Raw genomic sequence first — 16,737 nt, 5'->3', positions numbered from 1 at the left:
GCCTTCTGCCTGCGTGCAGCCGGGATTAGTGCAGACGCCGGCCGAGCCTGCCAGGGCTGCGCTCTGTTCAGAGGTGACTGCGTGTCTGTATGTACGTGTGGGCATGTGTGATGTGAAATGTCCCTGTCATGCATGTGCATGGTTCTCGGCTCCCCGGTTTGTCTGCTGGACCCCTTGTAAAACAAATCTCCTGCATGTGTCTGCTTTTCTGTTTTCAGCTGAAATGGGGGTCACCTTGAGAAACCAGAGCTGCCGTTTAAGACGTTTCCTTTGGCTTGCTGCTGCAGGCTGCCTCCAAGTGAGCTATTTTATGACTTCAGGAGGCAGAAGAATAAATTGTGCTTTTACAGTACATTTTATTTGTTGTTACTTCTCTATTTTCATGACCTCTGAGGTGGCAGTGGTAGGATGCTGAGGAATAAAATCTTACAAGGAATATAACTGAATTTTCTTGGAGGAATCTCCACTTGAGGGTATTCTGCTATACTTTAATTTTTCCAAAACTACAGAATGCTTGTGGAGCATCTAGTCTGAAAAGGGTGGCTGTGTTTAACTTACTGATATCGGGACAGTTTTGTGTGGAAAATGTGTGGATATTAACAGGCATCATTTGGATATGTCGTTGCCATCTGCATTTAAAATCATGGTTTAAAAATATGCAATCTTAAAGAGAGTTTCTTATGGGTAGCTCACTAGGAAACTTCACTGAAATATCAAAGTGCATTAAGGAATAACTACTAAAGGAATAACAAACTAAAAATATTTTTTTTCAGCTAAGATTAGTTGTCCATAGTTTTTACCAACATTTATGTGCAGTTGTGCCATTTATGTAGATATTTTTAGCTGAGGATCATGAAACTTGTGGAATTTCTGACAGATGCTTTTTAGACCCCATTCTTTCCTTTCCTGAGACAATGTATTTCTTTCACGGGGAAGATGTGACCTTAGCTCTTCCAGTAGTTCTTGAATCAAAAATAAGCTGCATAGGAGTTTGGTGGGTCACTGAATCACACTGTGCTATAATCTTGACGTTCCCACCTGCTCTTGTTCATTGGACTATGGACTAAGGGTCTTACCTTCATCCACTATTTATTAAGAGAGAGGGTAAACAAAGGTGAGGGCAGAAAAATCTAAAAAAGAATGGAAAAGACCTATTCATATCCAACCATCAAACCCTGCTTAGAATACATCCAGAGAGAAGAACCTGGACACATGAGTGTAATGACACTTCTGAGTGTAGATAAGTTTTGAAACTTGATGGAAGATCTGAAGGTTTCTATTCTCTGATCTAATTGTTGCTGTCCTTAGGCAGGTGGGTATTGCCATGTCATGATGGATACTGTAGAGTAGTTTCAAGCTATAGACACGAGGCTTTTGTCTTGTGTGTCTTTTGCTGCAGTTTTCAGAACAGACTGACTTGAATGCCAGCTGCATGTGGGCATAAGGTAGCTGTGCAAAAGCCAGGTTATTAGGGAAGACTGGGTGCAATATTTACTGTTTTGTCAAGGCTTGAAAAGCAAAACCAGCCTCCCCATTTCTGTATTTTTGAGCAGTAACAGGAATGTTTGATCCTGTTGGTGTTAATAAAGCATAAGCAACCATGAATAACAGACACTCGAGCTTTCCTTGTAACTATGACAACTGTGTCCTTGACAACTTAAGGACAATCATAGTGTTTTCCATTACATCCTGTTCTACACAAAGCCATTAAGGTTATTGGAGGAATAAGCAGCAAAATCAACTGCCAGCTGCTGAAGGGTTTTCTGGCAAAGCCCATTCTGGTGGTAGATACACATTTCCATTTGCAGGTAGCTGTCACTTGTTGGGGGTGTTGCTTGGTGGGAAATGCCTCAGTGAGCCACAGCCTGCAAGGATGAACTTTCTGTTCCTTGGTGAGAGGCATTCTTTGCACTTGGTTTTTTGGCTGCTGCCTGTGCCAGATAAGTGTTGAGCTTCAGAGTGCTCAGGGGGCTCTTTTCTGATGTCAGGTTTGTCCTGTAGACCCATCAGACCTCTTCCACAGCAGCAGAAGATCATTGTAATGATCCTGATACATGACTTTGGTGTTGTGTGGTTGCATGTCACCACCTTTGCTTTTGAAGTTAGAGGCTGTAGTCTTTCGATGACCAAACTGAGTGAGAAACAGCTTGTTTTTCTTTTCTGTGTCATCTCATAAGGATGATGCTAGGTTCTGTTCTTCCTAAAGCTGAGGTTTTCAGCTCTGTTTTGTGCTGGAAGGAAAGTCTAATGCTGGCCTTATATGAACTAGATGTGAATTTTCTTGCAACTACCTCCTAACAGGGCTCTCCTATTCCCACGATGGCTTGAGATAGCCTTAGTCTATCTGCCAGCAGAAATTCTTGGTGTTTATCTAAAACATTTCTTTTAAATACTCTTTTAAGCTAATTAATTTTTTTTTTCAGAACTATACCTTTGGAAAACAACAAAATAAAAAATGCTAGAAGTAAAAGGACTGGTTGCATTTCATTGTGTGCACTCAGGCTTTCATAAATAACTAACAGTCTACACTGAACTCACCTTGGCTTCTGGGACCAAGTGAATTGCAGTTAAATAAATCAGTGTTCTGGGAAGCTTATTTGTTTATTTACTTACTTTGTTGTACATATATTTAAGTGGCTAAAGCAGCAAGCCAGGATTTCTAATGTCACCCTGCACTCTGTCAATAACAACTGGTTAAGTCATTAATTTTTTTCCTGCTTTGATCTAGTGGATGTGGATGTTCCTGTTCTCCCCAAGGGAGAGTAGGGAGGTGCTTAGTGACTGCAGTGCCGTGTCAAACAGCGACGGCTGTTTGATCAGATCTTTTTATGTAGATAACACCATGCCATTAGGATTCCCTGTTCTTCCTCAGATACAGACTAAGGAAGGACATGATTACGTTTAATGGATGACAGACTTAACTGTCTTCCACCTCACCCATACATATATTTCTTCTTGAAATTGCAGGGATATTTTGGACTCTGGCATCTCCTTCAGCTGTTTTTAGAAGTAAAATTCTTGAGCTGTATCACCTGAGTCATGAAACTTGCTTGTTTATGACCACTGCAAACCAGGAGACTTACCCCCACCCTCCCCTTTAAAAATCCAAGGCTGTTTGTTACATTTTTAAGATACAGCCCTTAAACTTTGTTTTGTGGACCCCAGGCACAGAACATTATCTGCCAGAAGTTGGTGAAAATAATAAAAATCAGTAACAAGGGACTTTCAGGAGCTTATGGGGTGCAGAATGTAGAAGGACTAGTTAAGATTCTTCCCTCTAACTTGTCACGCTGTTACAGAGTAAGTGAAGATAGGGCCTGGGCAGCATGAATGAGGAAGCAACTTTTAATTCCAAAGGAAAATCAACTTTGCAGTGTTTTCCCACTTTCAGCACACCTGTACTGCCAGGCTTTTCAACATTGTTCTCTTTTTTTGTTTGTTTTGTGACCTGGCCTGTCAATTTGCAGTTTCTTCCACTGTTAAAAAACAGGTGCGGAAAATGCAGTGTCAAGGCGTTCTGAGCTGTGAACTGAAGAGAGAGAGCCTTTTCACCCTCTTGCAAGCTCACCAGCAGCTCATCTCCTGATTGCCAGGGCAGGCTGGGGTGTGGAAAAGGTGGTTTTGCTTTCAGGCTCAGTGCTGGTGGTGCCTGTGGGCTCCCAGCAGAGAGGGGAAGTGTCCCCCGCGTCTGCGGGATGGCAAAGCTGCGCCCTGCACCCGCCAGCAAAGCAAATCAGCCTTGTGCTGCTTCCACCTTGTCAGGGATCCAAGCAAACAGGAAAAAACATAGTTTGAGCTTTTTTACATTTCACAACAATTGAGATACAGCATGCTGATCCCTCACCGCTGTGCATCACAGAAAAGTCAAAGGAAGGGCAACAAAGAAGGAATTAATTTGCCTTTACCTCCCTGATCCCCTGCCCCCGACATTCATATTGTGAGGACTTGAGGAGTAATTGCAGTGTGCAGCTTGTGCTGCTGTTTCTAAACCACTTAATTGTGCTGGTTAAATGGGTTCGGAGCAGCTGAGGGACAGATGAATGTGTCCCCATGAATTTAAAACAGGCTTCTGTAGTTGTAGCACGAGAAAGATACAAATCTGCAGCACTTACTTCTTATCCCTGTCTTGCACTGTTTGTTTCACCTTTTACCTTTGCATCTACCCCCAGGATGCTTTCAGAGGAAGGATTTTGCAAGGTGCAGTCTGAAATGCGGCCGTCATGCTGCATTAGCTTTGCTTCTAGCAAGAATGATACACCAGCTCCTAGTTTGTATATTTTCACTCATGTATCTGGACCAAGCTCCCCTGAATTCTGGGGTCCCTCTCTAATTTTTCTTAATTTTTTGAGAAGTTCCCTCTTTAGAACTATAATCTTGATAGCTCACAGAAAAAGTGCATCTCTATATATTCACAATAGGCTGCTGCTGTTGCTGAATGATTTTTGTCATTCCTAGTTACTAATTTTGCCTGTCAGAAATAATCACTCAGTACAGAATTTGCAGAGCTGCTGTTCAAAAAAAAAAAAAACAAAACCGCATTCAATTTCCCATTGTGTGCATTTAAAATACTCTTGTATCATCGTGTTTCATGCACTCAATACACTGTGCTGAACTTCCTCTTTGAAAATAGTTTTTCTTACTAAAAAAGGGCAGTGACTGTGACTTAAACTGTATTTGCCCGTGCATGTGTTCATGTAATGCAAAATTACATACTAAGATATATGCAAATATGACTCTTTGGTGCAGTTACCTGTAATGATGGCCTTCAACAGTTGCCATTAGAGAAAAAATGCTTAGAGAAGAGTATTATTAATATCTTTTTCTGGAAAAGCCTCACTTCTTTGAGGTCTAAGGTACTTTAATCACAAATCTAGCCAAAATATTGTCCTTCACATCCCCTTTACAGACCGATATCTGAAACTAATGGGTGCATTTTGCCTCAATTTTAAAGCTGAAGCTGTAGGCAGCTGCTCCAAAGCAGCAGTGGTGATGGTGTGTGTGGTTTTGCTGCTGTTTTGACCTGTGCAGGAGAGCTGATTTCTGCTGCCTTGCAAGCTGTGCTGCTGCTGCTTGCAGTGCTAGAACAAGCCAGGCCTGTGGGAATTGATGAAAAGCTGGATTATGGAGGCAAAATTCAATTGGTTATGATGATGACCAAATAATATGTGCTTAGACAAATACACCAATCACATCAGCTGATCTCCTGAGAAAATTTGTGTGTGAAGAGAGATGGAAAAGTTGATTTTACTTATACTCAGATGTGGTATTTACATGATCTATTATGACTTTGGACTAGAAATGGTAAAACTTTTTATATAACAACTGTCAAGGAAGATTAGAACTAAGCTACTTTATTTTTAAACCTCTTGCAATATTTTTTCTGTATTTCAGTAAGCCAATACCATTTCTAAATATATTTTTGAGCCTTTTATGAATATAATAAGTAAAAGATAAAACTCAGGAAACAAAACCAGGAGTGGTTGACCAAGGGAAGGAAGAGTAGATGCAGGGAAACCTGGGCACTGGTTGGTGCAAGTATGTAGTGTGTCTCACATACAATTTGATTTGTATGTTAAAGGTATCTCATAATTTTGGGGAAGGTAGATCAGTCAGTTTGTTGCAAAATGCCCACAGGAGGTGACTGAAGGGGACTAGAAAGACAAAGCAATCCTCGGTGGGTTGTTTTAGCCTTCTGTCCTAGGTACATTTGCACTGCTCCATTTGTTCATTCCTGCAAAGCCACGTTGACCTTAGCTTTTAACAGGCTCCTAGAGACTTTAAAAAAGAATGTTTTGCAGGGCAGACTTACAGACAAGATGAATAGCTCTGAGCAGAGGACATCAATCAAGGAGGTTAATCATTGTGAGAGGTGCTGTGCTGATTCACCCTTTAAGAGTGGCAGTCTCACTGACAGAGACTTGCATTTGTTTTTTCCTGGAGGATGGTCATGAGAACATATTTATAGTATTGGGATATTTATTTCATGTTATGCAAAACTTATCATAACTAGAGAAAGGAGTGGACAGTGAAAAATTATTGAATGGATTACGTTAATATTGTCTTATAAATTAAGTTACTCTTCTCTTTACAAAAATCAGATACTTCCCTCTACAGTTCTCACCCAAAATCTTATGAAGCTAATCTAGGTTTTTCCTGTGTGTGCACTAGTGTTGTATGTTTGCTCACCTTGGCAGATTTCAAAATACCCTGAATTTTAATTTGAACTCAGAACAAACCAATTGAAAACAAACACTGTGTTGATTGTCTGGGAAGACACAGGGACTTTTTTGTACCTGACTATTAACAGACCTGTGAATTAATAGATCTCTGTATGCAACAATTTTTTTTGTTTTCTTTTGCCTATTTTGAAAAAGCTCAAGCATGAAGGAAAGCAAATGGCATTTTTGCTAAAGACAATACAGAAATTAAATTTCTGATATACAAGTGATGGTTAAGAGATACTTCCCATCATGGTAGCAACAGATCAACTGCTTCCCTGCATCTAGTCATCAACATCTATCTACATATTTTATTGATGATATAGAAATGATGGAAGCAGTGAGCTGTAATCTGGTTCTGCTGGAAGATCAGCACTGTTCTCAGAGTGTATTTGTTAAACAGAGTTCTTTGCAGATTTATTGTGTAACAGTGACGTTTCACTAGGACTGCAAGTCTCAGTCCATCGCTACCAGATGATCAACACCCACTGGGGGTGAAGGGACATCCAGTGAGGTGAAAAATGGTCTCTGTACCAGTTTGGTCTCTGTACAGGCAAAAAATGTCTCTAGTGTCCTACATAGAGCACAAGGTACCACACTTCAATGTGTAAAGTTTTAATTTAACCTGTATCCTGGTTAATAATTCAATGATTTGTTTTATCTATTTATGACTTTCAGCTAGGCTTTCTACACAGGTGATCCAGAGTGAAAGAGGAGTCATATTTTCATTCATGCTACTTGACTTTACAAGGTCATTTATCTTTAATGAGCTGAGCTAGAACCACACAACAGATGAGGTTGAGAGGGACCTCTGGAGGTCATCTGATCCAGTCCTCTACTCAGGAAGTGTCACCTAAAGGCTTCTTGTGCAGTTGGGTGACTCCATGTATGGTGACCCCACACCCTCTCTGGATGATCTGTCTGGGGTTTCTCTGCGCTTAGTTGGATCTTACAGTATTTCAGCTTGTGCCCATTCCCTGTTACTCAGTCACTGGACACCACTGAGAAGATCCTGGCTCTTTTACTTTCTCCTATCAGGTGTTTATTACACATTGATTAGATGCAACCTGAGCCTTTTTTTAGGCTGAGCAATCACAGCTCTTACAGTCTCTCTTCAGAGAGATGTGATTAATTGGTAGAAACTGTTTTTTTCAGGGGATTGATTTGATTTTATTTCCTAGTGCATCTTCTCCTGTCTTTTTGTATTAGATGAAATTTTTCTCATAAACCTAGGCTGAAACAAAATAACAGTTTGGGTTGAGAAACTGACTGGAAATGATTTCTTAAAAAGTTCAAACACACATAAAGAAAGTAGAGAAGAAGAGCAAGGGAAAACAGATAATGATCTTTACCCCCTACCCCCACTACAACTGGGAGATCCAGATTTAGCTTAGAAGTTACTTGCCTCAACCAGATCTAGCATCAGCCTTGGGTCTCCCTGAGACTGCTCTGAACATCAGCAGTGATCCATCGAAGCATTCTTTCAGTTTATTTGCATTGAAATTAGTGAAAGGGGAAACAGAAATGAATGGCCCAGTAATAGTTGCTGCATCCATAAGAACATGAGTGTTTGCTTTGCTTTTCTTTTTTCAGAAAATCACCCAGAAAGAAATCTCTCAAGATTGAGTATTTTTGAGTAAAGAAAAGATAAAATGGCGTCAATGTTGCTCAGTCGACAGCTGACCTGTTGTCTGCAGCATAACTCCAGGCTGCTTGTATTTGGTAAGTATTTGGGCTTTTAAATTTTCTTGGTTTGTGCTCACTTTATGCTGGGGAGAAAACTCCAGTGTCAACATTGCTGGGGTTTGTCTGGTGTTGAGTCTTTCAAAACTTGAAGAATGCAAGGTCTACATCTTAGATAATGATGCAGTTGTAGTCCAGAAATGGTCCACAAAGGTGCTCTGGGTTTTTTGTTGTGTCTTTTTTATTCTGCAAACAACGACTCATTTAGTTAATCATTTGTGCTTTGAACTTTCTAACTGAAATAAAGCTCTTCAGCCCCTGGAACTCTGATCTTACACAGCTACTTTCTGACACTACATGGTGCAGAGATGAAACAGTCATTCAGAGATGAAACAATCATTCATCAAAATTAGCCTGTTCTGTGTTTGTGCTATGTAGCATGACCCTGCCTGTCTTACCATATGGGGAGGTTTTGTGTGACTGACATGAAGAGGTGGCCCTCACTGGGGATGTGTGTTTCTGCCTGTAGTTAGCTCTAGTATGAAATAAAAATCCACCAGACAGTGTCAAGCTACTTTCTCCCCAGTGCATAACTAACTGTTCCTAGACCGCATTTTGTAATTTATATTAAGCCTGTAATCTCTGTGAAATAGATATAAAACCTAGATTTATCATGGCTTTGTTAGAAAAAGCAGTGTGGAATGTACTGTCTAGCATCCATTTCATGTGCTTTCATACTGAATGCAGTAAGGTTGGATGGATGTTTCTGTAACAGAGTAAATGTTAATTTTTCTTATCTCCTCCAGCCCTTCCTTCTGCAGTGCCACTGTGCTCCTTCTGCCATTGCCTGGCAAACACAGAATCCTTCTGTTTGCTCAGAAACTTAAACACAAATGATTTTTTTCTAAATAATACACTTGGAGAGCAACTGACCTTTGGCTAAAGAACACAAAGTTTGCCCTTGTAACTATTGGAAAAGTATTAGGTCAGTGTTTCAGAACAGGATGCTCCTCTGTTTATGGGAGTGACATGCTGGTTATCTGTGTGGTGCAAGAGCAATGTTTTGTTGATAGTGGATGATGGAAAGTGTTTGCAGCAACCAGGCCTTGGTAACTGTCAGTCCTTTCAGATAATCTGACATCTCAGTACCATTTAATGCTTCCTGTCCTTGCAGTGTTTTGCATACTTTTATGCTGCTTCCTAACCACAAAGACAAATATATTGCAGTTGTACAAGATACTTGATGTCACTGAAAGGCAGAAGTGCCAGCTCACACTGTTCCTTTCTCACTGTTGCAGTGAGGGGGTGTAGGTCTTCAATATGAAAGAGAAAAGCAACTCCAGGCTCCATTAATCAATCCTTGCTTTTAGGAAGCTTCTAAGTGGGAAAGCCTGCTAAAATATTGAATAAAAAAATCGAGGGCTTTGGCTGCAGGTTGTAGAACAGATCTGTGGCCTTTGGGACTGAATGTTTGTGTATATGTGTTTAGAGATTAGAAAAAGGTGGAGCAAGAGGAGACCCCCTCACCTGAAGGAGCTGTATCCTTACAGTTTTCTAGCCTGCAACATTCCTGGCTGACAGGATAGTCAGGAGCTTTGATGCCCATAGCAAAAATCAGAGCTTCAGGCCAATTTTCTGGTGAGTCACAGCTGAAGTTGCAGTGCTGCTGGCCTCTGAAATACTGAGAAATACAGAGAAAGGTTGAGGGTGACACCCAGGAGCTCTCTGCCCCAGTGTGCTCTCCTCCCAGGTATTTTTGAGCACTCAAATTCAGAGCTTGACAGACTGAAAAAGGGACTTGTACAGCCACAAAAATCCTGCAGTGCCATTTGGTCTGCTCATTTTTTTCCTGTGGATACAAAATGACAGGGTTTGCAAAAGGGGGGTGAAGGTGGAGAGAACAAGATAATAGATTGCCTCTTTGTAGAAGTCTCTTATGTCTGTGGGCTGTTGTGTTCCAGTTGTGTGTGTATATGAAGTGCAGAAATTCTGTTCAGCTTGAATCTAGGGTAATTTTAAGGAATGTGAGGCAAGAGGTAAGCGTCTGGTTGGAGAATTGTTTTTTACTAAACATTGTTTTGTTCAGTTCTCATTGCTAACACAGTGCCAGCCCATGACAGGGAAACAGCTAACTAGACAGGGAAAATGAAAATCATTAAAGTTGGTCAAAATGCAAAAGCTAAGCAAAACATATGAAGGTAGTAAGTTAAATTTTCCCCAAAATGCAAAACCTGTAAGTACTTCGAGTCCTTATGCCTTCCTTAAAAACAAGCCTTAACCAGGAATGTTTTTATTTTCTGTATGTATTCAATGTACTTGATAGTTTGGCTGCAAAGGTGAAGTTCAGTATAATTGAAGGATGGCAGAACACTGACAACAGACTGAGTAGCCGGCCTAATCTTTTCTTGCAAAGACCCATGAGTAGTGGCTATCAGTACAGCAGCTGCCAGGCAGATCTGGGAGAGGTAGCTGGAGAAGTGGTCATGTATCCCTGTGTTGGGCCTCCCCTGAACTGAGTTTCAGTGTTGCTGTCAGCCCCCGGTGCAGACAAGTGATTCTCTGAATATAAATCTTACTCCACTTGGTGCCAACTCTGGTTTTATTGCCTGTGCCACAGTGGTAGGAAAGCTGTTTCATTTCCAAGTTTTGGAGGCAGATGAAGATGCAGTCAGTTGTTAGCTGGTAGGAAAGTACCATAACTATGAAGACAGGCTGAGACTCCAGAGCTACAGGTTCAGTTTCCTATCCATTGCCCCAAGGGGATAAAGTTGTCTTTGACTCTTGAATTGGAAAGGATGCCAAAAGGTCAGTTTTCTGCCTTAAGGTACCATCAGTTTGCATTAGTGCATGCACATGCTCTTCTAGGATGTTCTTCAAGGTCCCCAGCAATGCAGCTTCTGCAGCCTTCAGAGGCAATTTGCTGTATTGCTGAAATGACTTCAACTTTAAAACTTTGTTCTAATATTTAACCTAAGTTTCAAAACAGGAAAAAAAACTTAGATCCTTAGTGTTTGTCCTGCACTCAAAGGATCTGGAAGCTGGAATGTTTTATTTGCAACAGCCTTTTACATATTGGAAGCTATTACCCTCCCCCTTTTTTCTCAGCTGGCTGCACAGTCCTACCAGGGCATTCCTTGTGGCTGTTCATCTGTAGAGGTGTCCTGAAGAGCTTTTACTCTGTAATAACAGCTGTTACTCTGGCCTGTTGTGCTGCAAATGAGGAACGATGTTATGACTGATTTGTATCACAAGTCTCACAAGAAAAGTAGCGGTTGGATGCTCCTGTGACTCCGCTGAAGAGTTGATTTGGGTTTATGCTCTGGTGGGGGGAAACTGTTCTTACTCTTTCCTACCGGAGCTTCCACTTCTGTAATCTGTTTGGTATCAGATTTTTAGTTCCTCTTTGGAGAATACTGTTCCAATAAAATCCCCAGTGTGTATGTGGGAGTACCAAAACACATAAAATCTCATGCTGAACAGCTTCTGAACTTACAGAGTAAGCATTCTGTAAATGGCAGCCTAGGTTTTCACAATGTTATGCAATAGTGATGTTCATTTTCCAAACATCTCTAGATAGCCTGGCCTTTTGCCATTCCGTTTCAAGATCTGTTAGTAACAGATTCTACTTGCAACACCTAAAAGAGGACTTGAGGGAAATCACAGTCCTCCTACTTTTGGCTGTCAGAGCCTCCACATTCTAAAAATTCTGTCTGGAAGGTCGTTTGATAGACACTGTCGAGTGGAAGTTGCAGGCAAGTACAGGAGATTGCCTTTCTCTGCTTGCACAGGGCAGCAGTGATATGGCACATGTAATGTGACTTCCTGGGGGCTGGGGAGCTTTCACTTTACACTCTTTCACATCAAAACACTCTAATTTGAGAGATGTGGTGTGCCAGCACCTATTTTCACCTGTTTTCTGTTTTTTTTTCCTTGGGGGTAGTTCCTCCTCTCAATTACACTTCTGTAATTTCAGTGCCCCCACTAACAATATCCACATAACACCCAGTTGTTCTACACTCAGGAAATAATATATGTATTACTTAATATGCATATTTTTATGTTTAAACACTTTCTTTGCCTAGCTCTTGTTAGTGAAGATCACAACTTAAAATAGAGAGCTGCTACCAGGAGTGCTTTTTGTGGCTACCAACATCACAAAATGTTTGCAGGGTTTGCTTATGTTAATTATGTTGCTATAGCAATGTGGTACTTTAAAAATTGCTGAGACACCTAGGGAGTGATAAGGGCAGCACAAAAAAGAGAGGTTGAAAATGAGCTTTTTTGTCTCCTATCAGATGCTGGCATCCTGTTAGATGAAGGATATGATAATTTGCTGATACTACTCAAGTATTTAGAAAGATTATATGTGTTGCACAGACCTTTGAGGAGTATGCAAGAAGCAAGAGAAGTGGAATTTAACATATTGCACCCTCTTTAAATGGGATAGGTATAAAATTCTCTGCAAATCATTCAGCCAACGTACTTTCTGATAACTAGGCTCATTAATAGTGCATATATATTTGTTTTTTTACTTTTGCCATAGTGTGAAGAGATAGCTTTGTTTACCAGGAAAAAGAGGGTTCTTGGTCATACTAGCTAGATGTACTTTGGGAGCTTTCCTAACACTTCTTCAGAGATGGACACTGCTGTAGCCCATTAACCTCCACACACTTTTAAGATGAAAGCTGAGGTCATGTCATTTGATCCTGTTCTGAAGTTAAACTAATATAACACAAGAAACCCTTTTTTTGATGCAGTTTTATCGCAGACCTAAGAGAAGGTCAGTGGATTGACTTCATCAGTAGGCTCAAGAGCATAACCTCAGTTAAACATCTAGGTACTGATAAACAAACATACACATTGTGGAGATTTGTCGGAGAGCTTCAGCTCCCCAGGTTGAGGAAAACCAGGTCTCACTTGTCCCTGGTGACATTTCTGAATTCTAGGTCCTTTATTACAAAGGTAATGCTGGTAGTTCACAGAAGGACAAGCTACCAGGGATTCTTAATTCCTGAAAATACTGTTCTTGGAGATAATAAGAATCTTGGTCTTTATCTGTTCCATTTCTGCTGTCTTTGGAGAGGCAGTTTTGAAGTGCAGAAGTCTAAACTCATCAGTATCAAATTGCAGTAGCTTGAGTTACAGGGTGACTCCAGGGTTTCTGTTGCAGAGTAAAATGATATTAAGTCAAACAGGAATAATTTGGGCTAAGTTGTGAAGTACATCGAGTACCACTCAAGATAGAAATGCCAGCTGAGCAGAGCACACTGCGGTTTACTTGGGGATGAAACAGTACAGGGAGTGATCTGATTTCCTTGAATCATTAGGAGAATGCAATAATTATACTTGGAGTGGGGGGGAGGAAAAGAGATGGAGCATGGCATCCAGGCTGAAATCCTTCTCAAGGCACAGCAAAGCGGGTCTTGCTGTGGCTGCCACAGTGTCCAAGTGCTTGGAAAAGCCTTTGCAGGAGAGTGAGCTGCCTCTGGAGCTGTGCTGTGTGTGCAGGGACCAGGGCAGCAGGAAGCAAGAGGCATCCCCTGTGTTCTGCGGTTATTTGGAGCCTCAAGAACAAAGTGTTACAGAGCACCCAGAGCGAGGAGTGCCAAAAAGCTGCCAAGCTGAGTCTTCACGCAGGAGGTGGTCGGGTCATCCTTCACCAGGGCTCTGGCATCTGTGCCTTTTGAGAGCCGCCTGAGGTCCAAGCTTTGCCTGTACAATAGAGGCAGCCCGTGAGACCATAGTGACCTGGCCATCTGAAGGGGATGGGGCTGTGGCAGTAGCTCTGCTCCTTAACCTCAGCAGCATCAAGCTGACCAGGAGTCCTTCACTAATAAAAACTGTGGTTCTGTCTTTCATTTACTTTTCACAAGCATTTGGACAGTACAACACAAAAGAGGCTGTGGCAGAAACAGTAGCAAAAATTTGATGATGGTTTATTAAGCAGGCTGACCAGTTTTGAGCTTTGTTTGTTACACAGCCTACCTAGTGGAAGCAACCTCTTCTTGATTTGAAACAAGTTAGGACAACAGTAAAATATTCTACAAATTAATTCCCTGTTGTACATCTGTAAATGTGGGTTTTCATAGGGGAGACTGTTCCCTTTGCGATATCCACAACAGAACATTCTTAGGGAAATAATTAAATTTGTGTTTAATTTAGAATCCTCAACTGTTAAAATACTTCATATCCTGTCCTTTAGGCATGTGGAAGAGGGAAAACATTATCTACACCTCACAGGGGATGGGCAGCAAATCTGTGAGAGTTGGTCTCTGTTTCAGAGTCTTGTGGTCAAACATCTTGCATGTTGATAGTGGCTTGGTTGTTAACAGAAGAGAATCTTTAATCACTGTCCAAGCAAATGCATTTTTTTGAGAACTCAGTTAAAAAGACTAAGGAAGACAGTGTGCCTGTGCGAGCTGCTGCCCTGGCTGGGATGACCTTGGGAGATGGATGGATGTGGCAGCGTGTGGTGGGGCTGTGTGTGGCTGTGTGTGGTGGCAGGGCAGCAGGCAAGGCTGGGGAGGAGGAGGACTGTGCAAGCCAGTTGTAGATACCTGTCTTAAATCCACAGATGTGTTAAACAGTTCAAAGTATCCTACTGCTTTTCCATTTCTTTCTTGCTACTTAACTACCGACCTGTCTTTTATATGCTGTACCTCTCTTGGTGCTTTCCTCTTTATCATATCAAGTGGCACCCTGAGCCTGGGGGCAAGGAGAGGACACAGGAGAAGGAGAAATGTTTGCCAATGGTTTGTGTGAAACAACCATCAGAGAAGAAGAGGGCACAGAAGGGTTAATGTTCTCTTTTCCCCTTTTGATACTTCGCATTCTACTAAATCTTCAGCTTTATTGGCTATGAACTTGCTTTTAATCCTTTATACACAGTAGCTTTTTTCCCAATGGAGCAGTTGTCATGTGGTATCCAATTTACATGAATGCCAAACAGAATGACACAAAAATGAAGTGGTGTTGCTGTAACAAAACCTATTAATAGCATTGCAGAGGCACTGGCACATCTCAGAGATAACGCTTGGAATTAAATCTGAGGAGAATGATCATCTTTGTAGATTAAGTTTTCCCAAAGTGAGCAGCAAGTTTAAGTACTTAGAGACGCTTTGAAAGGGCTGTGATTTTTAAAATAAAATTTCTCAGTCGGGCTTGCTTGAGACATCTCAACTAGGTCTGACATAAATCAATCCAAATGGCTGTGTTCAAAACACTGCCAAGTACTATCTATACCTTCTGTTTCCCTCAGTAAATATTTGGTTTCTTTGACACCTGTTGTTTCCAAATGAAAAAAAATAAACAAAACAACACAAAGAACACCAACAAAACAAACAAAAACCAACAAACAAAACCCCCCCCCCAAAACCCAAACAAACAAACAAAATCCCCAAAAAACAAACACCAAAAACCCAAACCCAACACCTTGCTGATCAAGCACAGATTTTTCACCTTTTGGTTTCATTAGGATGTTGAGTGTATAATGGTTCCTCAGTGAAAGCATAAAGAACAGCAAAGTCAGAGGAAGGATGAAAGGAAAAACTGTCACTATTTTTGACCTAGATTTCAGTGGTGCAGTGTAAGATGCTGGATTCACATAAGATTTTTAATTTATTCTAAACATGGCCATTTACTTTTGAGACATTAATCTTTTCCAAGTGGTGTTCTTTCAGCTCCTGCAGCATATCACAATGGTTTTTACCTGTAGACTCCTTGGATTTTTTGGTTATTACAGTAGCAAGCAAAACAATCTCTGCATGAGAAGTGGGGAATTCATGGCAAAGTCTTGCTCAAGACATAATGGGCAGACTGAGATGGAAACAGATGTGCCATTAGTCCTCCTTTACAGTAGGATTTGCCTGTTTCTCTAGAGTTGCCCTGTAATTTCACTTGATTTATATTTTTTTAAACCACCGCACTGGTATTAGTTTTATTTTAACACTTGTCAAAAATGAGATATTTAATTCACTTCAGACAATTACAATGCAGTTGGTCTCAACGGTCAAGTGTTCTCAAGTAAAGCATGGATATTTATTCTGAGATGAGAGCACAGGAAATACAGCTTGTATTCAGGTTTTCATTATGTTTTACAGGACACAGATATATCAGTCAAGCTGCAGCTAAAATTGATGTGGATTTTGATTATGATGGACCACTAATGAAGACAGAAGTTCCTGGACCAAGATCTAGAGTAAGCATAATGGCTTGGTGTTTGGGGTTTTTTTTGTTTTTGTTTTTTTCCTTTATCTGTGTTTAACTTGCTAAAAAGCAAACTTCACTTGAAACTTTAATCTATTACAAATTAGTGTAATTTCACAACAGTCTAGTCTACTTTTACCAAGATGCTGAGAATTAGAAGCTTATGAATGAAATGCCCCTGCTCAGAAAAGGACAAAACCCAATTTCTTAAGTGTCCAACGTAATCCAGTACTTAGGGAAAGTAGAGAAGGGCAAGGGAAAATAGATAATGATCTTTACCACCTGGCCACACTGAAGCTGGGAGGTACGGAGTCAGCCTAGAAATTACTTGCCTCAACCAGACACAGAAATAATGCTTTGATTTTGAAATGAAACAGAGTTCCAATTTGATGAACACTGCTTTACTCTGGCAGAGTCAATATTTATATATATGGTGTTTTGGTTTGGTTTTTTGTTTTTTGTTTTGGTTGGTTTTTTTTAGAAAGGAGTTGTCTTTCTAGAACCAAGGTACCAGTATCCCTTCTGTGTGTCTCTGATTTCTCTTACTTGTCTCATTTTCTCGGTTCAGTTGATTAATGTGGAAGAGGCAGCTTTCTTTTTTGAAGCTTTACAATTAAGCTGTGTATGTAGC

General features: G+C 40.8%; 1 protein-coding gene across 2 annotated transcripts in view; it reads left to right on the top strand.

The window, feature by feature from the left end:
* ABAT (4-aminobutyrate aminotransferase) overlaps positions 1 to 16,737 on the top strand; it is a 45,218-nt gene that overhangs the window by 11,822 nt on the left and 16,659 nt on the right. For both annotated transcript variants that reach the window (XM_071760419.1, XM_071760420.1), the window contains exons 2-3: positions 7,812 to 7,940; positions 16,001 to 16,098. In XM_071760419.1, coding sequence (XP_071616520.1) covers positions 7,871 to 7,940; positions 16,001 to 16,098 — 168 coding nt within the window. In that variant the 5' untranslated portion in view covers positions 7,812 to 7,870. The remainder of the gene's footprint in view (positions 1 to 7,811; positions 7,941 to 16,000; positions 16,099 to 16,737) is intronic.

The sequence above is a fragment of the Heliangelus exortis genome, chromosome 17 (assembly GCF_036169615.1).
Source record: "Heliangelus exortis chromosome 17, bHelExo1.hap1, whole genome shotgun sequence".
In the NCBI taxonomy this organism is placed as follows: Eukaryota; Metazoa; Chordata; class Aves; order Apodiformes; family Trochilidae; genus Heliangelus; species Heliangelus exortis.
Note: the sequence above shows the minus strand (reverse complement) of the source record. Positions and strands in the feature narration are given on the sequence as shown.